Source organism: Pseudomyrmex gracilis, unplaced genomic scaffold (assembly GCF_002006095.1).
Source record: "Pseudomyrmex gracilis isolate BER0280 unplaced genomic scaffold, ASM200609v1 scaffold_567, whole genome shotgun sequence".
Taxonomy (NCBI): domain Eukaryota; kingdom Metazoa; phylum Arthropoda; class Insecta; order Hymenoptera; family Formicidae; genus Pseudomyrmex; species Pseudomyrmex gracilis.
Genome location: NW_018021151.1, coordinates 18,028 through 42,764, shown reverse-complemented (window position 1 = coordinate 42,764; position 24,737 = coordinate 18,028). Strand labels below are relative to the sequence as shown.

The window sequence follows — 24,737 nt, the reverse complement described above, 5'->3', positions numbered from 1 at the left end:
GCACAGTGTCGCTTGAATGTTTGAATTTATTACACGATACTCTGACATCCTTTGTATAAATGTATTTGACAGTTTCAATTTTATTTTATTTTATTTTATTGACATATGAAAGATTTATAATATTATATCAGGTATGAATTTGTTATAGAATTGACTTTGTAACGTTTGTAATTCACATTGTAATATGTTATCTTTAATTACTCTTTGTTGTAACCAGATTCAATTGATAAGGACTTCAATAAAAAGTCGAAACGTTTTGAAGCTAAAGAAAGAAATTTTTTACTTTATTTAATTATTGCACAACATCCTGCACTGGCTCTGTATGGCCTTTGATTTTTAACATTGATTATTAATATTTCTATTTCGGATAATCTCGGACGCAGAAAATATTTCATGATATTCTCCCTTTTTAAGCACGGAATTATGTTGCGAGAAAAAAAATATGCTGTTCTATTTTTTTAGCAATTTCTGCTGAAGATTATCTGATGAAAACTAGGACGTTGTCGAAATTCTTGCATGGTTTAAGTTATTAATGAACAAACGAATTCGTTCCGTTCCGGACATTAAACATTATTTCCAAAACGTTTATTTCCGAAAGAGCTCTCTCCCGTAGAAACAAGTAAAACCTTCGTAGAAGTATCTTCTTAAATCTTTCATTTAGATACTCTCTCATTTGCGAATAGATAGTTTGAGAACGGCGGATTTTCTCTCAAAAATCTTCTTGCGATTTGTTTGCTGCTATTGACGGAGAGGAATGTCCTTGCGCGGGATCGATGTTCGCGCGAATCATGTCTTCGCAAAGAAATATCCTTTATCTGTGATGGCGCCCGAGGTTCTTCTTACCTCTCGTTTCCATAATTGGACGAGCACGAAAAAGGAGGAATTGTTGTCTCGGTTTTTTTCTTTCTCTTTCTCTCTCTCCCTCTCTCTTTCTCGCTTTCCCTCCTTTTCTCTCAATATCTGTTCAAATAGAATTAATCTCTTGTTATATCGTCTATTCTACACCCACATTTAACGATACAAATGGGATCTCATTTCGGGAACTAGACCAGTTTTTCCAGAAACAGTGTTAATCCTCGGGAATTCTCAGTTTTTCGCGCGGATATAAACAAATATGGCAGAAATGAAAATTGTCGGCAAATAAGAATAAAAAATATCGTATAAAACTATAAATTTATATCAAGAAACAGAGAGAGAGAGAGAGAGAGAGACAGAGTTGTAATTTATACGTTATATTTATTGTTCTACGTGATATTTTACTGTGTCTATTTCGGCTGCGAGAATACTTGACGACTATAAATCTTTTACGGCGACGTACAAACTGCTTAAATTTCGATTTGGTTCGCGCACAGTCGCTCGACCCAGATCTTGTGATGAACGCGGATCGCCATGTAATTTGAACAAACGTATTTACATGTTATCAGATTCATTCGCTTAATCTCGAAGCGTCGGTCTGCTTAGTCAGGAGTATATTCCGTGATATTACATTTCAGATAATTTTCATTCTTAAACGAGATTCGACATCTCAGAACAGATGTCGTAAATGTGACAGATAAATGGACTTTAACATAATAATGAAATTAAGCGAGAAACGACGAGATTCGATCTCAGAACAGGTGTCGTAAATGTGACAGATAAATAAAATTTAATAACGTAATGATAAAATTAAACAACACAATCGATATTGCAAATTTATATCAAGCTGCATTAGCGAATTTCTTAATTTGATTAACAACGATGTCATTGGGACAAAAATCTCGTCGATTTTACAGCCGTATATAACATTAATTCGACATTGAGAACGGAGGATAACTTCTTGGCGATCTTGCCAGACGTTACGCCACCGTGTCGAGTCCGATATCAATGACACACACGTATCCATACCTGTGTAACTTCGGTGATAAACGTCTGTACCTCGGCGCAGAAATCACGGCGAAGAAAACTCCTCGATTCTCTCTCGTCCTTTCTCTCTAGATTTTCTTCTTTTCTCTTTTCTTCCTGAAGATAGATATATGACGTGTAGCGAAGCCACAGTCTCTCTGTCTGGCTTCCACCCAGGCTCCTACGCGGTCGATATAACGACGAGGAACAACGCGCGTGCACACCGCAGAATTTGGCGAGGGGGGAAAGAAGAAGAAGAAGAAAAAGAAAGAGGAGAAGGAGAAGGAGGAGGAAGAGGAGAAGATGATGATGAAGGAAGAGTGGAAGAGAGGTGTTGGCACGGTGCCGGCTGAGGAATCAATGACCCATTCCTACATCGGTATTTTCGGTACCTACTTCGGTTAATTGCGTGCTTCACCGGCCGCGAATACGCACGACGAACGTGTGACTTCCGTCGCCGTCGAGCTTCTTCTCCGTCTCGTCCCTCCGTTTGCCACGTTTGTCTCGACGTCGAATCGCGTCGATTTCGACGGACCGGAGCCAACTCTCGCTGGCCGCGCGTCCGAGCTAGTCTGACGAAACCGCGTGAGTTTCTCGTTTGCGCGCGTGTTCTCCTGTGTGGGATCACGCGGTTCTCTGCTCTCTCGCGAGAATGATTCAGCGTGAGATATTCAAAAGTTTCGTCGAAAAAAAAGTAACGGCACAATAAAAATGTTTTTCATTGCAGTAGTACAGACTTGCGAAAAGCTCTTGAAATTTCAAAAGAGATCGAACAAACGTGTTTTTTTTGCAAAGTCTTCCGATCTTTCTCATACATTATTGGCCAAAAGTGTGGTCTCGTTTTTCGTTTCCCGCGACATTCGGATGCAGCACGCGACGAGTTTTACGCTATCTTTAGATCTCTCTCTTTCTCGCTCTCTTTCTCTCTCTCTCTCTCGGTGAGAGAACCGAGACAAGTATCAGGTTAAATCGATTTTTCACTCTACGATACGAAAAGAAAATTCTCCCGATAGCGATCCGACATGGGTTCGCGCATGAATATGAAATCGTTCCGGAGAGATTTATAGTTAAGGTGCTATTGTGTATGATCGGAATACGTTCTGAGAAGCGATCGCTCGATCGGCTGATGTCACGATTTTATTTCCGCGGGCGGTATTAGATGCTATCGCTTTTTGTAAATCGCGATTCCTCGAAGTGATTGTGTAGCCATTCGGTCCTGGAAATCGCGCGCAGTTTGTGAAACGAGACACTTCATTTTTTCCTCTTGGACATTTTATCGATTTTTCGCGACGCTCGTCTCTCTTTTTAAAAGTCATAGTCTATTTCAACCTCTAACTGTGTCATGGTTCATTCTTATGTGCAAAGAAAACAAAATTATTTATCTCTCGATTGGAAAACGAATTATTGTTAACTGGAAATCAATTGGCGACTCGCGTTAACAATCAAAACAAATAAAACCATCAAGAAAGGCCATCGAAATTGATGGTACAGTAAAACGGAGATACATCTGCAAGAGAACGTCGTAGTGGGAAGAGAAGAGTTTTCCTAAAAGGAAATTCGAGCGAATCTATCGCACCTAAGGGAACCTTTTGTGCAGCTCTCTCGTTTCTCTCTCTCTTTTTCTCTCGTACTCCTTCCATGCGTACTCTCGTACCTTTCTCCGCTTGTTCGTTGCGTTTCTTCCTCCCTCCCGCAAATTTTTCTCTCTCTCTCTCTCCTTCTTCTCTTAATCGTTGCATCTCGTCGGCTCAGATGAATCGGGAGGGAGCGAGACGGAATATGGAATAGCCGAAGGAGGAAGACCAGCGATCGGGAGACGGCGAGAGGAATGCAGAACGGAGATCTCGCTGTTGCCATGTGACCGCTGGACGACCGGCTGAGCGAGCGAGCAAGCAAGCAAGCGCCAACGCATCGACGACAATTTTTCCGTAGACCGATGTCCTGGACCGTAGTCCACTGCTTTTTCTTTTCTCCCTCTTCCTCTTTCTCTCTTTTTTTTTCGTCTTTTTACCTTCATGTAGCAGCTTCTTATTATGCGCCGCGTGTAATTTCTTCGTAATCTCGCGTTCGTAGATCGCGATGAGCTCTCTCGTTCGAGCTGACCTATTTTTGTGAAATTCCAGAAGACACGGTATGTAAAAAAAATTATTTTTTTTATTATAATATTATTATGACAAGTCTTACACTAGAATATTCCCTTAAGGGATGTGTGTATAAAAAAAAAAAAAAGAAAAATTGTAATGGAGATTCAGCACACGTATGAATATCGAATTTTTAGAAGAAGAGAAAGAGAGAGAAAAGAGAGATAAATATATACGGCTAGAAGGAAACGGAAGAAGAAACCCGGCTTGTTCGTGAGGAAAGGAGAAAAATAAGGCGCTGCGGTGCGGAGGGACGTGGTGCAGGGACGCGCACCACCTCATGGCGCGCCCATTGCATTCCACGCATCCTTCGCCGTTTGCGGGCTGCTTTGACTCGGGCCGACCGACCGAGTGCCCGAGGATCGAACTCGAATACTATCGATCGTATAGTCATTTTGCGGGACCGGCTCGGGCTCGCTCGTGCGTCTTATTTGAGGAAGATCCCGCTTTGAGAATCGCGCGTAGCTCTCTCGATCGCGCCTACGAGTGTCTCTCTAAATTGTAGTAATTAATCTGAGAGGTCTGTAGATATGATTAATGTTCTGCCGTGATCTGTTTTTTTTCTCGTCTGATTATTGTTCCGTTAACGGAAAAAAAAAAGTCGATCCGCCACAAATGCGACGTTCTCGTTAAAATTTTCATATTTGATGTCGTGAACTTCGACTTTTGCACGTCTCAAAATAAACGACTCGATATCGCGAACTCCAAATGTCACATCTTCATTATATATATATTGCATTCTTAATCTACTCGTAACCCACATAAGTTTTTTGGATTTGGCTAAATGTAGTTTCAATAATTTTACCAGGTAACGCTGTTACCATACGGAACCGGAGTTTCGATGCTCGCGCATCTCTCTAAATTCTGAATACTTTAAAGCCGCGCTATCTCGGCCGATCTCTCCACCGCAGACAACGACGATCGCGATTCTTTTCTCTCTTTAATCGCGAGAGCGAAGCCGAAACGAACGCGCGCTTCTGACGTCACCGACCGCCGCGGCTAAATTGGTTGAACTTTGAGCCGCCGAGCGATCACCCTATCGTCTCGTTGTCGTTTCGTGCTCTTCTTGTTCAACCGCTCGTGGAATTTGTCGCGTGTCCGCTCGAGAAGTTCGATATTGTCGCGCAATATTACGTTTGATACAAATTTATTTCAACGAGATCTCTTGTATCAGCATCGAACAACAACATATTTCGCTTCGAATTTTTTTTTTTTGAGAATATTTTTTCATTTCTTCTGCTTAGGTTTATATTCTATATACAAAACAACACAATTTGCACGATGATTTTCTGCTGTGTTTTGCTCGAAAGAAATATTTTTTTTTTGTATAGATTTATACAACGACAACGGTCAAAAACGGGAGAATCGCACAGGAATATTTATTTTGTCCCGATGACTTTTCCAAATCGTTCCGAGTCTGAATCGGTGACTTGCAGAATTGGAGGTGATTCGATGTAACGTATGTCGGTCCGGATGTATATCGCGCCGCGACACCGAGTGCATTCCCATAGGAGATGTCTGATGCGTCACTCGATGGACGCGCCGCCGCCTGGAAGGCAAAATAGGTATAGCACTTTATATTCTTCGCGCACAGACTGGCCGCTCAGAGAGAACGACGTAGGTACGTACGGCGGGGCGGGTGTGTGCGGGCGGCAGGGTCGAGGATCCTTGGAATTGTATTGTCTCTCTCGTAGTAGGTGGAACAGGATGCGTTATTATTCATCAGCGGTTGAGCGCGATCTCGTGTTCTCCTCGCCGAGAAGTATTATTATCCGCGTCGTCCGTTGCGCGCGCTGGCACTGTCGTCGATCTCGGAAATCTCAATTTCGATCCATAACTAAGCACGATACGTACTACCACGGAGAATCCTCGATCTCAATTTGATGAATGACAGGTTTTTTCTTTCTCTTGAATAAAATAATTTGTGAAATGGACGGAAAATAAAAAATTTACGCGGTATTCATAATATTGAGAAAAAAAGAGATAGAGATAGAGAGAGAGAAAGAGAGAGAGAGAGAGAGAGAGAGAACATACGCACTATTTTAATTAATTTTCGCGAAAGGAGGTCTCGTCTTATCTAATAAACGAGATCTTCGCTTCGTCGTGTTCGAGTTTCGCGGGCATGTTTCAAATGGTCTTTTCATTCGTTCCTCGTTCGTCCCATTATCGATACGGTTTATCGCTGACATGGATATCTACGGCGCTGTGTGGTATCGATATCACAATTACTACCCTCGTCGTCGAATATACGACAAAAAGATTGATGAGTTTATCTTTTGGGGTATTTCCTTTCGCGGTCGAAATCGGTGCGAGGGGCTACTTTTTTATCCGCCTAGATCTAGATTCAATTTTAGATGATAATTTGAGATTAGAAAAAGATATAAAAGATGCGCTTTTAGAACTAGTACTCAAGAGAGGGATGAGATTTACACATTCAAGTTGAAGCGCGCAATATGTAATTACAAGTAAAAATAGATATTTTACTCTTCGATAGTAGACTAGAGGTTTATTATTGGTCCAACGATACGGTTTTTCTTTCTGGCAAAAAAAAATTCTTTTTTTAGCACGGCTAATCGAAGCTCTAATCGACGAATCAAAAAGTCCTTTAAGTCCGCTGTCAAAGGATTAATATATAAAATTTTTAAGCGTGAATTCAAGAGATGTAATTATATAATTTGAAAAGTAGAGACAGTTTTTTTAATTAACAAATTTTTCACGACTGATATTAAATTGAATGAAATAATTTTAATTAATGACACGACTAATTAATTCAGCGTTAACGAGAGGAGGAAAACTTTTCGAGCGACTGGATTACCCCAACACACATTGCTATCGCAATCTCGATGAGTGAAAACAGCGTTGGCATTTATTTCTTACGCATACGTATGTTCTGAGACTTGCTGCGATATTATTCGATGCGTGCGAGCGAGAGGGCGTTAAGCGATAACATCCTAATTTTCTAATCCGCCTCATTTGTCCCGCGAGTGAGAAACGGAACTCATTGTTGCCACTTGCCGTAGAGAGCGGGTCAAGGGTAAAGCCCGGTCCCGACGAGGGAGCAAAGCCTTTGCGTGTAAGTGAATGGGGACGACGGGCGCGAAATTTCTCTCGATAAGATTCCGCGCGCGCTTTACGGTCGGAGATTTATTCGCGTTGATACTGTCATCTCGTTCGTCCGACTACAATTCGACAATCTGTCTCTTTCTCTCATTCTTTCTCTTACCAACACTTCCCTTTATCTGCCCTTTTTGGACGGACTGTAATCCCGCTTCTCGGTTACGTCATATCTCGCACGATGAAATTACACGAGCGAGATTGCATCACGCGCGTTTTGTCGGAGCGAAACTTCGCAGATATGAATTTTTGGGAAAAATCGAGCGTGCGGAACGGTCATACAACTGTCGCATTATTTGAGAGTATATATATGTAGGAAATTTTGTTGGATTAAATAAATAAATAAATAAATAATTTAATAAATAATTATAATGTCTGTTTAATTATGCGAAGCCAATAAATAAAAGAAAAACAAACTTATATACTCTAGGCTACTAAGTCAGAGCACGCAAAAATCTTCGGGCGTCTTGTGTTTTCGGCGGATTCTGATCTTCTGTCGTCTCTCGGCTTTATACCNTTTACTTCGACTCTGTTTTTCATTTCGAATCTGTCGGTTGAGTCGTAATCGATAATCAACGAATACAGCAGAGGTGAGGACAAATAATATTTGTCACCTCTACTGTCGCGCAAATATACAGGTTTATTATGAAACATTCGCCGTTAATACAGAGACACGACAAAGATACGACAAATAAGATATATAATATTTTCTCCACAAGAATACGAAATATAATTTTGTTCCTACATATATAAAAAACTAAATAATAATAAAATATGACTACTCCATTTCACATTGGTATTTCCGCGAACAATTTATTCTGCAAAATCACAGCGAGAACTTGATATTGTGTTTCGGTCGGCGATCTCTCTCTCTCTTTGTGGGTTTTCAAAGTTTGCTTTTGTTACTTTATCTTTATGCCTAAATAACTCGAAGGAGGAGAAGAGAGAAGGTGGAGAAAATGGAGGAAAAGGAAGAGGTCTCGAGAAAGGAGTGGGAGAGCGAGAAACAAAAAAGAACGTGAGATCGAGAAGACGAGACGAGACGAGAGAGCGAGCGACGTTTGAACGCCCACGCGTGCCGTCTTAATTACGCCCGACCGGCCGGTTTTACGATTATGCCCGCCTCGAGGAGCCCGAGCGGATCGTCCAGCGGGGCCTCGCTTCCTTTTATGGGCCGCGTTAAAAAGTAATTAGGACGGAAAGGCAGCGCGGGAACCGTCTCTCGCGGGAGATGTCAACGATAATCTTAATGGCTATTGTACGAAAGCGCGCGATAAAACGATAAACGCCTTCTCGATCCGAGTGCACGCCTCGATCTTTCTCGCGATCGATTTATTTTCATTCTACGTAAAAAGACAAATTCTTGGGCAACTTTTTTTTTCTCGGCCGGAAAAGTTTCATAGTTCGCCGTTCGTATAAAAAGATCGTTACGTTAAAATTACGGTAAGAAAGACTTTTCTTGCTTTGTACAAACTGTGGGATGAGAAAAGAACGAATGATGGAGTTGAAAAATGTATAATTTTGGTTTTTGTTCGAAACAAAATCATTTTGATAAACTTGACGTCGAGCTGTTCTGTGTGTCGAGCGAGATATATTTCTTTCGACGAGGTACTTCCGCTTTGAAAAAAAAAAAAAAAAAACTATCTTATCTATCTTGGCAATCGAGCCTGATTGATAATACGTTTATTTTTTAGTTACTTAAATACAGATTTTATATAATCGTCACGCGAGATAATCTCAACGAGCCTTCGCGTAGCCAAGGCCATAAATAGCGATCCGTAATCTCAAGCTCTGGCTGAAATACCTGCGAGTTCCTGTACGTGATCGTTGTGAATGCACCTTAGATTACCTCGGGGTCTGTGCCGCACGTACAGACAAACATGCACACAAGGTCTGCAAAAGAAGAAGAAGAAGACGCGAAAAGTTGCAGTTTTGGCAAGCCACGTTTTCGGACCAGCTTGGTCGGGGACACGTTACGTTATAAAAAGACCCACGTTACTATTTTCCGCAAAGTCTCGCAAAATTCCGAATGCTACGAGCATCGTCATCGTCTGTCACTGTGTTTTATATTTATTCACTTTAGAACAACAAAAACACGAGCAAGAATAAGAGACCGGTAAGTTTTGGGAACAGAAGAATACTCCGAGATGCGCTGTCGCGTATGTGTACGCGAGCGCGCGCGCACGTCTTGATTAACGCGTGAACACGCCGAAACGTGGCGTGACGCGGCCGAGTGTAAAAACTGTCAGGGCGCATCGCCTATTAAATCGTCGAGAAATTGACGTCGTTCGAAACGGGAACAAGCCGTTTCGCAAGGCGACGCGCGACACTTTCCAACAAGTACTCCGCAGCCGTGGCTGGCAAAAGCTCCTCAAGCAGGCTGATCTTTATGCATGTATCGAGTTTATGCCGTATATACATATGAAGTCAGGTGCTGCGGCGTAGATAACATAAGATGTCTTGCACATTTAGCTAGCCTCCCCCCCATATCTTTCATTCGTGAATTTTTCTATTGCTCTTTTTTTTTTGAGATTTAATAATCCAATTATTTAGATGAATATGTAATTCAAAGAAGGAATGTGTTTTTACTTGTAATATATTTTTAATAACTTGAAGTTTATTATAAAACACAAAAACTTTATACAAAGTAACTTTCTGAAATATTTACTCTTTAACGTAACGAAAAAAAACTCTCGATATTAGTGACATTTCGGATCTTAATTCGATTAGTTATCTAAAGTGTTAGTCGCATGTGAGTTCTGATTGACGTGTCTGAATTTCAGGTGAGAAAGGTGTGCGGTCGTTCGGAGTTGTTGCCGCCGGGCGAGAAAAGCCCGGTGTCCTCGGACGCAGCTGCGAAATCAACTGCGTCCCTCAGCGCGCACGCAACCGTGGTGAAGAACTCGCCTCATGGCGGCCCGCTGGACGATTTGCACAAACAGCTTGGTAACTTCCTGGCAAGTGTCGTCAGGTCTCGTATCTTCTATGGCACGCTGGCGGAGACGGTCTGCGAGGAGTACGGCGACACACATTGCTGGAACGGCGAACGTGTTGGGGAGTGAGTACAGACAGAATTTGTGCAAGCGATAAATTACTAAAAACCCAAACGTTTAGAAGGCGCATATATAAACTTTCATTTTTTCTAAACGCGCGTTTTATTGCGGGGTGGGACGATCTCAATGAAGAAAAGAAAAAATGACGTCACGCCCGAGGAGAGATGCGGGCGAATATAAACGCCGGAGAATAAATGGGCGCATGCGAAGAAGTTAACAAACGCGATTCGCTAATCGAAACTGCCGTCGCTCAAAATCCGAACCGCTGCGAAATGCGCTTTCGTGGGAACGATCGTGACGCGAGAAAGCGGGAACGGGCGAAGAGCGCGGGAGAATGGAACGCGAAGGTAGCTCCTCGCACCCTTATTAATCAACGGACGGATGGCCGCTCGTCGTTAAGGTGCCGCCACAACAAACCGTCGTCGTTTTATCTTCTCCTTCCGATTTGCGATTCCTCGTGTTTAAGTAGGAAGCTATTTTCTCACGCACCGAATTATTCTCTCGCGATCGATGGTGCCATTTGACCGGCTGATCGAATCCGCACTTAATTAATCTTGTATCGGACATAACTGGAAAAGAGGCCGCTTGATAGTGAGCAACTCGAGAAGCTTTTGCCTTTATCAACTATTGTCCACTCGAGATGCTGTCACTCGACCGTGAAATGAGAGTAGCATTGGAACGAGAGAGCGAATTCCGGAGTTACTTTGGTGATAATATATATATATATAATCGATTGGGCGGAACATAATTTGAGAGATATAATCAAACGCGACGAACGGTCTCGACTGCGGCGAAAAACCCGAAATTTTTCACTGAGAAAGCCAATTATTTTCTTATAAAATATCTCAACGTGACGTTTTCCGTTAACAATATAAAGAACCCGGAGATTCCAGGTTCGACTCCTGGCTGAGGAGTTTTTTTCGTAATATTTTAAATTAATTTGGGGGGATATTCGGGGGGGGTTCTTCGTATACGAGATGCAAAATTGAGCATCCTATATGATTATTAGAATTGTAATTACAATTCAAAAAACTCACGTGAAAAACGTGAATTCGATTATATATGTGTACACACGCACATATATATATAGACATATTTCCCGCATAACATCCAGCGAACGGCTCTTAAACGACCAATCATATTAATTTATTAATTTTAAAGACTTCAGAGCCCGAGATGAATCTCGGTTTTAAATTGTAATATAAAGAAGCTTCGTTGTAAGTATCGCACAAGCGAAGCTTTTTCGCAAAGCGCGACTTATCTTAAAGATAATCTCGTCCCACTTCTGTGCAGAGACGAAAAAATTTTTTAGCACAACGTTACACGCGCGCGCGCGCGCGCGGCGATACTTTTCTCTCTCTCTCTCTTGCGGGTCTTCAATTTTTCTTCTCGCCCAAAGTTTTTTCCTTTGTATTCCGCGCGCGAAAAGTTTCTCTGTAAACATCACGCGCGCGTGATACGCAGAAGAAACCCGTGTGGATGCAATTTTGTTGGAGCAAGCGCTCGCGTCCCAGCTGCAGCAAGCAGTAGCGCGCAGCCATCGCGAAAGAGAGACCACCGATAACGTATTCCCGGCAGAGGCGGCCGTTAAATCTCTTGAAATCCAGGTTTATTCGAGTTGACGCGAGAGTTTCGCACAGTCACCACAGTCGGTATGCACAGATACACGCACACGCGCGCGCGCGTATATAAGATATACGTGTGTGTGTGTGTGCGTGTGTATATATGTCTAGCATATACACCACCATAAATAACGTGGCGTCGCGTGCCGCGGCTTCCACCACCAGAAGAGGCTCTCTCGCGCGCCTCTCGACGTGCTACATACAAGTATAGTGTATCTCACGCTGGAAATCTAAATGAGATTCGATCCGCCGAAGGAAGCCGTCGCGATTCCGCACGATTCGATCCGTGCGAAAAGTGAAACCGCTCGTTTTCGCTTCTTCCCCCTCGATAGTGTATACACTATATGTGTATAACGCTCGCGCGCGCGACCTCAAATCGGGTAATACGATTCGAGCGAGGGGAGATTTGATTGAAAAGCGGTGCTTCTCTCGATATATATTTTGAGCGGATACATACATATATCTCGGTTTCCAGAAAACACAATAACTCTCACGTGACGTGATTCGGCTAATTGTAAATTTCTCACGCGTGAGTGAATTTAATTAATTAATTGACGCGAGAAGTGATAATTTGATTTACTTCTTTCTCCGATGAATTTTGGCGATCGTCATAAATTTGAATTTTTGGACCGAGATTGGTTTCAAGATACGCGCGCGCGCGCGCGTATTTGTGAAAGAAAAAACAGATAATTGAGAGTTTGAAAACAAAAAAGAAAAAACAAAACCTGATAATTCCATTGAGTCACATACTCTCAAGTTACTCAAGTGTCGCGAAGAGGTCGTTATTTGAAAACGGTACTAGGAAACTCGGATGTAAGCTCGCGGGAGAGAGATCGAAGCTGAAAGAGACGAAGGTGGATGAGAGGAAGATGAGGGAAAGAGACAGTATAGCCTGTAGGACGCCAGGCCGCCAAAGAGTCTGGCAACGAGAGCAAACGGGCGCCGCAGCGTCGCCCGGTACCTGGGGAACGTGTGTGAGTGCACACGTACACGATGGATACACGCGGATAACACGGATAACGCGGTGCGCACGTATGAGCCCGTAATGCGGATCGCGATGCGCCGCACAACGACGACGACGACGACGACGACGCAGTCAAACTCATCTCAGCCACGAGGTCACGATATCGCGAGATCGTCCGTTCTACTGTTTCTCGTCGCTTTTCTCGTGTGTGTGTGTCTCGTTTCACTTCACATTCTTCCATTTCGCGACATCAGCCTTTATCAGCCTTGATATCCCGTGCAAAAGATTTACTTTTCCCGCTGTTTTTTAAACCTTTTATTACAACGCTCCGCAGAATGCGACGCAATTGCCACACTCTAGCTTGGTGTGAAAACTTCTTCGTAATGTAGTGTTTTTTTCTTTAATATTCTTGGCAAATTTTCTGTTTGCGAAGTAAATATGAGATTAAAAAAAGAGGGAAATGTTGCTTTTTATGATTTAACTGGACTCTCATCACACAGAGTGTTATTAATTTAAGATTAAAACCTCAAATGAGACCAATTGAGAGGAGGTGAAGGTCAACAAAAGCTAATAATACCACGGATGAAGTCGTGTGTTGAACTTTGTTTTATTGATTACAATTTGTTATTTAGATTCAATTCCTCGGAGTGCTATCGCTTAAATGTCATCTTTCGATTAAAGGATAAAAAACGATCGTAACAAATGATGTTTTTCTACATATCCATGTTAAACGAAGTTTTTTTTCGTCGCTATATATTCGAACGTGTAATTTTAATAAGCTTTGAGAATGCGTGTGTAAGTGTGTGTGTGTGTGTGAGCTCGCTTCATTTTATTCACTTTTCGCACTATACATCCCGGTTGGATTATACTTCCCGGTTAAGTGGCTGTAATTATCCATTATTCGATATCTCTCGTTATATTGATACATGCGGCGAACGCTTGGACGTCAGCTTAAATGCGGGAACGATTTCAATCGCCCTCGTTCTCTCTCGTGCCTTCCGCGCCCTATATTATATTCATTATATATATATATATATGTTATATATTATCATGTATATATATATATATATATATATATATATACCCTGTAACGCGTTCGTTCGATCGTAATGAACCGCGGAACCTGATATCTGAATCGCGAGATGAAACCGTATATCGTCGTCTCCTCGCCCGACACGGCTGAAGAAGCGCTTCGTCTCGTGATGACCGGCTGATCACGTAGCCGCCTCGGAAGGCGAGTTCCCCGACGATGACTGGATCATCGGCGAAGGATTACACGTCGCAAATCCCAACACCGAACGCGACGCGTGAATGCGATGACGATGCGCCGTGCGCTCGCGCGCATACTCATCGATCTCTCGTCCTGTGCGCCGACGGAGAGATCGAACGGGCGACTGTGTGACGGCCACGGGACTAATTGGAGCGTGTGTTATACGAATTATGACGTAAAAAAGATTGTGCAACGTTTTCACATCAAAAAAAAAAAAAAAAGAAAAAAAAACAGAGAAAAACAGAGAGAAAACAACAGAGAGACTCCGCGAATAAAAACTTTTATAATTAAATCAAGACGAGTGAGCACACGTGCAAAAGAGCGCGAAAATGCCGCGTTTGAAAAAGCTACGCTTGAAAATTTTCAGTTTGTTGTGTGTAGAATACTTGAAGAGGCAAACAGTTGGCGATCCATTAGCTGTTAATGAAGTTGCCAGCTGTCTGCGCGAGGCAGCAGTCTCGGTAAAACTGCATAAAAACTTCAAATTAAGGCGTTTTCATTTATACGGTTTCCGTTTACGTGTTTTACTCGTTTCAAGTGGTTTCCGTTTGTGTAACTTCTCATTTGCTGTCTCTCGATAAGAGTAACAAAATACCGCAATTTTGTGCTTTCCAGACTGCGTTTTAACTTTCCGAAATACTTTTTAGTTATCTAATAACTCTGGATTGACTTCTTAATTAAATTGCTTAAATGTCACCAAACACATTGGCAATTAATCTTTTGTTTTTTTAATATGAATTGTCAAAGATAATCAAACATATAAATTTCGCGAAGGTAATCTACATTTATTTATTCGAAGTTATTTAATTACTTTCTTGAAATTGATATTTAATTATCTTCTTCGGTGATGAAGGTTTTACAAGATATTAAAACACAGGAGAGAGAGAGAGAGAGAGCGAGAGAGCGAGAGAGATACGTCATTGATGTATTGCGCATATCGCGATGCGATCGTTCTTCTAATTTAGCTGCGGCTTCATCGACACGCTCGACTGATGCCGAACACTGCGGACGATATATTAGCATATGTTTATCCGATTGGTCGTTCGAACGGGAACGAATCGCAGACGATATATGTTATAAATAATGCATTCGCGCTATACGTGCCAATGGATGATGGCGTTATACACCGAGCCTCCGAGTGATAGTATCTCCTGGAATATCAATGTTCTAGCACAACGTGAATAACGAGTCATTCATAGAGAGCCGCACGGACCATTTGTCGCGAATGCATCAATAAAAATGTAACCTTTTTCAGAAGCGAGTCAAATGTCAGATATAGACTCTTTGTGTAACATCTTCGTCTGTTTGCGTTGTCGTCGCGTTGAAGAGAGAAGAAATAGATTGATCGCACGATATCGTTTTATTTAAAAAAAAAATTGTTATTTAAAAAAAACCTCCATTAAACCTTGCGATATTGTAATTGTGAGAATAATTTTAACGAAATAACCAATTCCAAGAGTCGGGATCAATAAACGTTCGACGCTTGCAAAGCGTTTTTCACACTTGCGCTTATTTAACATCGTTATTTTCCCGCAACCGCGACGTCCGCACTTTTCTTTTCTTCTAATTTGTCATTCTCGCGGAACTTCCATGACAGATAATCCTCGCGATCGTGAGAACCCTCTGTATCCGGCCATCAAGGAGAGACAGACTTAATCGCAATTAATTTAGTTGCGTTTAGCGCTTCAGTGCCGACCAAGAACAAATCGTTTCTATTAATTGAACTTTTTTTTGTTCGTTCGCGTAATCAGCGCTTCTTACGTAAAATGAGCTTGTTGAAGCGAAAATCCAATACGAAGCTTAACATGTTTAATTTTATATATCTGAGATGTAGCAACGAGAAGATTGTTTTCCGATAAAAAAGCTATTCCCGTTTATTTTATACATACCGGTACGGCGTACGAACTGTAAGAGAGATTTTATACAGTTCTTTTATAAATCCACGTTCGGAATGAAAAGAATTGTCCGAGGTGCGGGTTGTACTTGTAATCAGAAGCTAAACGAAATGTCTTATACGGTACGAAATGATAGAGGCCTCCGCGCGCTTTTGGAATCCCGCGAAATAATGGCGGCATTTCTCGGCGCTCTTCCTCGGCATTGAAATATTAATCTATCCCCGTTCCACGTCTCTCGACCGACCGACCGTCTGAAAATCGATGTACGTTTCAGCAGCGAGCGAGAGAGAGAAAGAGAGAGAACTACCTATATATATATGTGTGTGTGTGTGTATGGCATAAAGGGGCCCCGGCATTCCTCGGCGTCTCCTTTCATTCACGGATTCTTTGACCAATCTGCAGTGGATATTCCCGCACTGGTGAAAAGATGAAAAGAACTTCCGACTTTACGGCTGCTAAAAGTCTAATCTTTCGCAAATTGAGAGCTCCGCGAGTCCTCTTTTGTTCAATCTCGAACGGACTCCATCTAAACGGGCGTTCAATTTAAGCTAATTACGAAAAAAACGTTACGTTTGCGGTGTCAAATATCGCAAGGAGAGTTAAATTGTTTTCAAAAGAGACAAAGTGTCATATGTGCGTATGCGTATTTCTCTTTTCCTTTCTTCTACGGTTTCTTTTTCGATCGCGACGGCAATTATCGAAACAGGCGGTCAACATATCGAGGTGGAAATGCGCGCCGTTCTCGACCGGATAGTTTTCGCGCTCGATCGCCGAGAACCAGTTTTTGTCGGCTTGTTTCACCTGGTCTTCGTTTCTCCGCCGTCGAGATCGAACGGATTGCGCTACAGAGAGATGAAGAGGTACTCGAGCTAAAAGAAAGGTGAAGGAAGCGACAGGTGGGGCGCGGGCAAGACGCGCGCTGTATAATTAATCTTTTAGCGTCTTTTAAAATAATAGAAATAAAATTGATTATATCGATTTGTTTGTTTTTACATGTATGAATATATTAAACTCATAAAACATCTAAAAATAATATAAAAATATATATGTACATATCTATAATACAACTTTGTAAGTCGGTCGAAGAGTCCATAAGAGGAAAGGCACGTCCTCTGTATAGCGTTTTGCAGGAAAATATGACCCCGAGAGAGGTACGCCGCCGCAGGGTGCGATTTAGCGGAAAAGCAGCGGAGGAAAGTTTACCAAGAAAATCGTTGGTGAGGATGGGTGGGTACGAGAAAACTGTGGGGTGCGTCATGTACGCGACGAGAAGAGGGATGGGCGAAGAGGAATGAAGGGACGATCTCTCGTAGGAGGTCGTTTCGTGAATGGCCGGCATTCACAGGAGCACCGGGAAGAGCCGGTCCTGCGACTCCAGGGCAATATTTCAATTTGCTATCGAGGTTATCTAGATATCTTGAATGCTTTGGAACACGCTTATTTTGCCGTATCGTGTAATATTTTTTCGCGCGAATATTATAGCAGAAGTATTTTGACGTAAAGAAAGCGACAAAGATTAATTAAAACGTGTAATTAACGCAACGTATATTTGGCTAAAATATTGAAAGAAAAATAAAATATATAATATATATATATATATATATATATATAAAGATAAACAATATAAAAATATGTACATATGAACAATAAATAAGAGTGCGATGTAATTTTGCGAAAATATATATTCACTTCGCGTTTTGTTTTACAACGCACATTTTGCAGCAGTTAATCTTAAGTTACACATTATTTATGATAACGATAAATGTGTAAAGACATAATAATATGATAATAAATAGCCGTGCTCTTTGTATAGCCACAGTATATCGCTGGCTTCTGGACTATTTGCGGATACATTTGTTCCCGGTTCATTGATTCATACGGGCATTTAATCACGCGGCGATCGAAAACGGAAGGCGTATTCCGCGAAGCAGCATGAACGAAGCGACGCGATTTGTCTCTTTTGTCGGTCAGCACCCCGGTGGAAGATAGAAGCGCGTAAGATAACTCCGAAGCGAACCTATCGATTGCTCTCTCTCTCTCTCTTTCTCTCTCGCGTTGCGTTTCTGCGAACGCGAGAGCGATCAAAACAGACGTGTTGGAAAATATGTGCTGAGATTATTCGGACAAAAATTCATTGCTTAACTTTTTATCCGATAATGATCGACTTCCGGAATTTTCCGCGTCTATCTTGAGAAAGATCTCTGAAAAGAAAAAGAAGTTTACGATGAATAAAAATGTAAAAACCGAAAAAAATTCCTCTGCGCTGTGTCGTTGACCGGGTGATTTAGTCGTTCTACGTTGAAATATAGCTAGATATCACGCCTCATTAAGATCCTAATAAATATATAAATACAAGCTTGTCTGTCTGGTTTGGTAGTGGTTTGGGCAACAAACATCCGAGAGAGAGAGAGAGAGAAAGAGAGTGAGAGAGATAGGATGCAGTTTATCATATTGAAAACTGGAAGCCACGCACGGTATTGAGAGAGAGATACGGCTTAAAATTTACACGTTAATTGAATTCGCATTGGGATGGAAATGCATTTCGCTCGGTACTTCGCTATATTTAAAAATTTCTTTGAAAGCAGCGGTATCTAAAAATAAATGTTTTATAAATGAATTTTTTTTACGTATGATGATTTCAGATACGCAAAAACCGTGGTAGATGTCAGTCCGAACGCTCAACGATACAATCCTGAGTTCACGGTAACGATGATGTCAACGCCGGCTACTTATGCCGGCAATGCGAACACCACCGCGCTCATTGATCAATTGAGGCACATTAATCAGGTGAGTACATAAAGACGTAATTTGCCGCTCGGTTCTGAGTGGATTTGTCGCTCTCTCGCATTAAGCCGTGCCGCAATTTTCATTTGCCTGCCAATTCAAACCACGTCCACGTCATTGTGTTACTCAACATCGCTACTACTTCCGATCAAAACACTTCGGAATAATTCGAACAAAAATAGCGCGCAGAAACAAAAATCACGTTTGCCATCTCTTTTTTTTTTTTTTTTTTTTGATATTGCGACAAAACAGTTTGTTACCGCGCGGAAATCCGTCTCGATTCTCGGCACAGATTTGTTACAAATTACATTTTCCGTGGCGCGAATTATTTTTTGTTGCGACTATTTGTCACGATTCGCAAAACGATCATCGACAACGCCGTCGGAAAACCTGCTCGGTGATCCGTAACTCCTAGACGAACGCGCCAGACGAATCATAAATTCTTGTCTAATCTAGAAATTATTCATAGATCACGCGAACGGTACACCGAGCATGAGGCACGTGTCGCGCGCGCTCAAAGAGCGCGTGGATGGATCTCACCTGAGAGCGCGTACATGCAGGTGCTCATATCTTGTTCGATTTCTCATGGAGTTGTGGAAAAAATTGTAATTGCATCGAGTGCAAAAAGAAAACGTCAAAGTCGATTCCGTCGAAGCGCGAGAGCTTTCGAAGTATTTTTAACAATAAATTACAATCGTCACATTCGATTCTTATCTTAGTATTTCTCTCGTGTTCGCTCAGAAAATCGCCGCAACGTCGGCAGAGTTGGCAACCGGCGCGTGTGTGGAAACACACGCGCGGTGCCTACACGCATGTTAATTTGCGTGCCGAGAAATCGGACCGTTTACTTCTGATTAGAACGTCGCTAGATACACGCCGCGTGTACGCGCGTATGTACTACGTATGTACACAGTGGTCGAGATCAAACGAACACTGTGCCGTTTGTCTTCGAGCGGTTACACATCCCTCAATGAGGCGGGCTCGCCCGGGCTCGCTTTCGGTTTGTCTGTTCGCACGACGAGATGATGCTGCAAGACGAGAGATGCAGAATTTTATTTTATACGACGAGAGGAAGAGAGAGAGAGAGGAAGTAAAATCTCTCTTAAAAGATTCCGCGAAAAATTCGATCAAAACGTAACGCACACCGTATAGTAACTTGGGATACGCGCGTAATCGTGCGACGACGTGCAATAAGTCAGAAAATCAAGTGTTGAATAGCGGATTGGAGATATTATTGGCAGGTGCGAGCGTTAAGTAATGGTTACGAGTCGTTGGGACGAATGTCGGTGTATTAGAAGCCGGCTATCGACAGTAGACATTTTCACGCGGAACACATAAATCCATGTCCTCGTAATTGCGTGCGACTAGATGCGATTTGGACGAACGCGTGGGTTTTTAATTGGACAGCGTTTATATCTTCGCGGCGTGTGTGGGTTAATTGACATCTTGTTGTAAAAAAAAAAAAAAAAAAAAATGAGAGACGGTTGAACGTGCTTCAGCGACAAAATCAATATAGTTATCGTTTTTTTTTATTTTCATAATCACACGGCAGCAACTGAATAAACGCATAATACGACTTTTGCATAATTTGTCAGAGTATAACCGATAATTCACTTGAGAGCCACACATGTTGCCTCGCTTATATTCGAGAAGTCATCGGCTAGATATTAAATTCAGTGTTGCTAAAATTAATATAAACGTGCTGTGTTATGTTTATATATAAATATCGCGCATAAAGATATTCGCGCTGTTTTACACTGTTTTACGTGTTATCAAAACAGATACTCGAATCATCTACGCCTTCCGCGGAGGACCATTGTTGTCGTAATACTTTTTGAACTACATGCACCAGGAACGTCATGAATTCGAGTATTTTGTTTCACTTATTTTTTATTTATATATTCTATACACACAAAGCACAATTCACCGAGCAATGTGATTGACAATTTACAACAAGCATTTCATTCAACAATGCTTGATAATAATAATAACCAGTCGCCGGTCGTTCTATCGTCGAAATCGAGTACTCGCTCGACACATTCATGCGATGTGTGATAACTCACGATTATACCGATGTCGTTCTCCCGCATTTCTCCCGGCAGGTGGTGCAATCTCAATTGGCGACGTCGCCCGACGGTGGTGCTTTCCTGGGCGACGAGGCCCTCGAAGGTTCCGGAAGCGGTGACAAACCGGCCTGGCCGCACGGCAGGATCGACGATGACGAGGATGTTCACAACGACGATCGCGATGACGACGAGGCGTCCGGCTCCGGAATGGGTCCGACATTCCGGACGACAACAGGTACTGTATATACTATATATGTATTCCGTCTGGCCGCATACGTCCGCATTGATTTGCATTTCGATAATCCCAGCTCCCCGATATTCGCGGTCGGGACGCGCCATTGTCAGGGTGAATTCCGTGTGTACGTAGCGTGTATCGGATATATATGGTTATTTATTCGCGACGGGATTTTATTCTCAAGAGGAAATTTTTTTTTTTTTTTTTTTTTGCTACAACGCGGTACATGTTACACAGATGTCGTATATCCTTCGAAGATATCAGAAAAAAGAAACTCAATTTATTTCTTCAACAACAAGTAGTGAGTTGATTGCACTCTTCGTTTCAGATACCTCGGTAAATACTCATCCGGACCCGTCTCAATCCGGCTCGTCGACGATCTTGCTGTCATCCGTCATCCTCGCTGTCGCCTGCGCAACTCTTGTCGCTTAATCGGCCGCATTTGCTGGACCGAGGAAAAACGGATATTTCAATTTTCACGGCCAACGTAGACGATGTAGATAAGGAAAGTTAGACTATAGATTTTATCGCGATCAGCACAGATCGTTAGTAGATCGAGCGGATTCTTTCGGCGCTTATACACGTCAATAGAAGGAGTTTCAGCGGCCGCGCCGGAATCGTATAAATAACGCCCCGCTGAAAGAGGAAGAGAGAAGGAAATAATTTATCGGCGACACATTGGGCAGCGAAGCGAACTGTTCCTGCCTCGATTCCGCTGGAAGGACACGAGCGGTTTTACAGTGATATATCGATGCGCGAGGAGAGAGAGCGAGAGAGAGAAATAGAGTGTAAAGGTATACGAAAAATAAAGAAGGGGAAAGTTTCACATACGGCGAAACGAGAGGAAACTGAAAGAAACGACGGGCAAACCGCGCGCGTCTCAGACGTCGCGCTTGTAAAACGCGACGATAAATTTTGCGATGCCTCCGAGTTGAAATCCCGACAGAAACATCAGTTCCAAAACGTGGGAAAATGAATATTGTGAAACTGAAACAAGATAAAAAAAACAAAAAAAAACAAAAGTGTGGTGCCTTCCTTTTGTGTTAATCCCGAATTTGAAATCTAAAAACAATTAGGATATTTTTTTTTCTTTGAAAAAATCTATAATTTTATCTCTTTGCCTATCGATCAGAAAAAAACAAATAATTGTAGAAAAAAAACAATTCTAACGAAAAGTATTGTACACACACATTGTTGCTCAAAAGTAAACGAAATTAAAATTGCCGTCATAGAAAACTATGCGCCGTGAGCAATAATATCACTCAGCCAAAGGGGTTATTGTAGACATATCGGAACGTAGAAGTGTCAAAAACACGCGTCATTTTGCCCGAGCGAGTTTACATTTTTGCCGTGAAACGTCGCGGAAGAAATACACAGGCCTAATCGCGAGACAAGTGTGTTTTTTCGTACGTAAGTGTACTCACATTTACGCTGTGTTAGTATTACATAAGAATGCAGGATGGTCGCAGTCATCGATCGCCGGCTTTCAGAAGGACAAGACTTCTGATTCGAAGGTCGACGAGTCCCGCTGTCCGATCTCGGTTTATTTTTCGCGAGAGGGGAAAAGTGTGTCGCGCAGCTCTGAGAAACGGCTCCGGAGGAGTCGGTTGTCTCTTCTTTGTTATATATCGGGTGTATATTTTGTTACTTGTGAGTTCGAACGCTTTCGTCGGACTGGCATCTAGAGAAAGAGAGACAATTGTAATTCGAACGTGGAGAGAGTGAGAGTGAGAGAGAGGATTCGCGTGCGGAAAGCTGGTGATGCGCCGACAATTCCAATAGACAACTGGTGAGAAAAACGCATATATATATATATATATATATNATATATATATATATATATATATATGCGTTTTTGTCACCAGTTGTCTATTGAATATAGAACAGCGCGCGAAAAATACGAGGCACACTAACGTGGCTGCTGTAAGCACGCAGCTTACGACCGATTTGCTTGGCTCGAGAATAACGCGCGACTTTTTGCGTATGAGTCGCGAAAAGTGAAGGTAAAATATTTCCATATTTCTCTCTCTATCACTCTATATATATATATATATATATATATATCAGTTTTTTCTATAGCAAGAATGAAGTGTCTTTTTTGCCTGTGACGCCGTGCGTCGGTATGTACATCGTTCGCGTCGTTGTCGTTATCTCGTCGATATTATAAAGATTATTATAGAAACGATGAGAGAGAGGCCATAATCGCACCCGGCGTCGGTGATAAAAACGCGCATGCCATATATACATATATAATATATATATACCATGATAAAAAAAATAACCAGAATTTATTCATAAAAAGAAAAGTACATGTTTATTCTTCAAAATTCAAGTTGTCCCCTTCAAAGTAGTCCCCGTCGGCTGCGATGCACTTGTGCCAGCGTTTGATCCACCCCTTGAAGCTTTGCTGCCAACGTGACACAAACAACAGAATTCTAAACCGATAAGCCCGCGAGGTTTAAATTAAAAATTCCGGTTATTTTTTGATCATGGTAGTATAATATATATATATATATACGTATATAAATATACGTATATATATGTTATATAATATGAAAGTTAACTAACTGCCAAAACGTCAGTTGTGCACTTTTATCAAAAGCTGATTATATCCATTATCGTCGCGATCGCGAAAACTACGAACACTAGTACATGATGCATCTTCTTCTCTGCATATTATTCTCTGTGATTTATCTTCCGATTTTCCTTTCTAAAAAGGGGCCTTCTTAAACGCAGCCAACAAATTAGTCAAACAGCAGAGAAAAGATGATACGCTTCTGCTAAAACATCGTCGAATTTTAATAGATTGCTCGTCGTTTTTTCGTAAATTTTAGAAACTACAAGTAAAAACAAGTAACTACAAGTAACATAACTAGCGTCAAAATTGTCTCGACTGTGAATCACTTGACGTTCGCTAAAATAGAATACTTGAAGTAAAAATAGATATTCGAGAGATGCATGCATTTTTTTTTTTTTTTTTTATACATTATTGAGATTTAACTTCAATAATGAATTACTTTTGTTCTAAATTTGATTTAAAAAACAATTAAATATTTAATTTAAAGCAAATACACGTAATTTATTACTAATACTAAATAATATACAACTTGTGTGTAACGTTTCTAAAACTAATTAACGTGCCAAATCGATTTGCCACGCTTCCTTCGCGCTAACGAACAATTCCAACGCACAAATTTAATCATAATTAATAGAGCGCCAGGAGCAGTAACAAATATGTGCAATATATTTTTTTAAAGTTTTATAAGTGATATATTGAACTTTGGTTTTACGCGTGTGTACTTTTAAAATATTAATTTTATAATTAAAGATTTAATTTTAGGAAGGTAAATTTTTGCATTGTGTTTTCTATGCATTCGCGATTATTTTGGCGATCATATATAATGGGAAAGCATCGTCGCGCGTGATTCATAGTCACGATTTGGTAATACAAAAATATCGAATTTTTGACGTGATTTTTTAAAACATTCAGAGCGTTCCATGACCAGCACTAAAATATAATTCTCTTTTTAAAAATCGATACTTTAATCTCAATAAATGTTCGCAATATATAATGTTAATCGATCAAACTGTATCCGACTAATTAAAATTAAAGATGTTATATCTTTTGTGCAGTATATATTTAGCTTTACAACAACAAAGAAAAAATGAAAACGACCCGTTTCCATTGTAACTTCCGATGTTCTTGTTGCGA

General features: G+C 41.4%; 1 protein-coding gene across 1 annotated transcript in view; it reads left to right on the top strand.

Annotated features, from left to right (window-relative positions):
* Positions 1-22,097, top strand: part of LOC109861086 (division abnormally delayed protein) — a 35,749-nt gene extending 13,652 nt beyond the window's left edge. Inside the window, exons 5-8 of the mRNA XM_020440596.1 lie at positions 9,920-10,194; positions 18,583-18,727; positions 20,827-21,025; positions 21,354-22,097. Coding sequence (XP_020296185.1) covers positions 9,920-10,194; positions 18,583-18,727; positions 20,827-21,025; positions 21,354-21,457 — 723 coding nt within the window. The 3' untranslated portion in view covers positions 21,458-22,097. The remainder of the gene's footprint in view (positions 1-9,919; positions 10,195-18,582; positions 18,728-20,826; positions 21,026-21,353) is intronic.
* Positions 22,098-24,737: the final 2,640 nt, after the last annotated feature.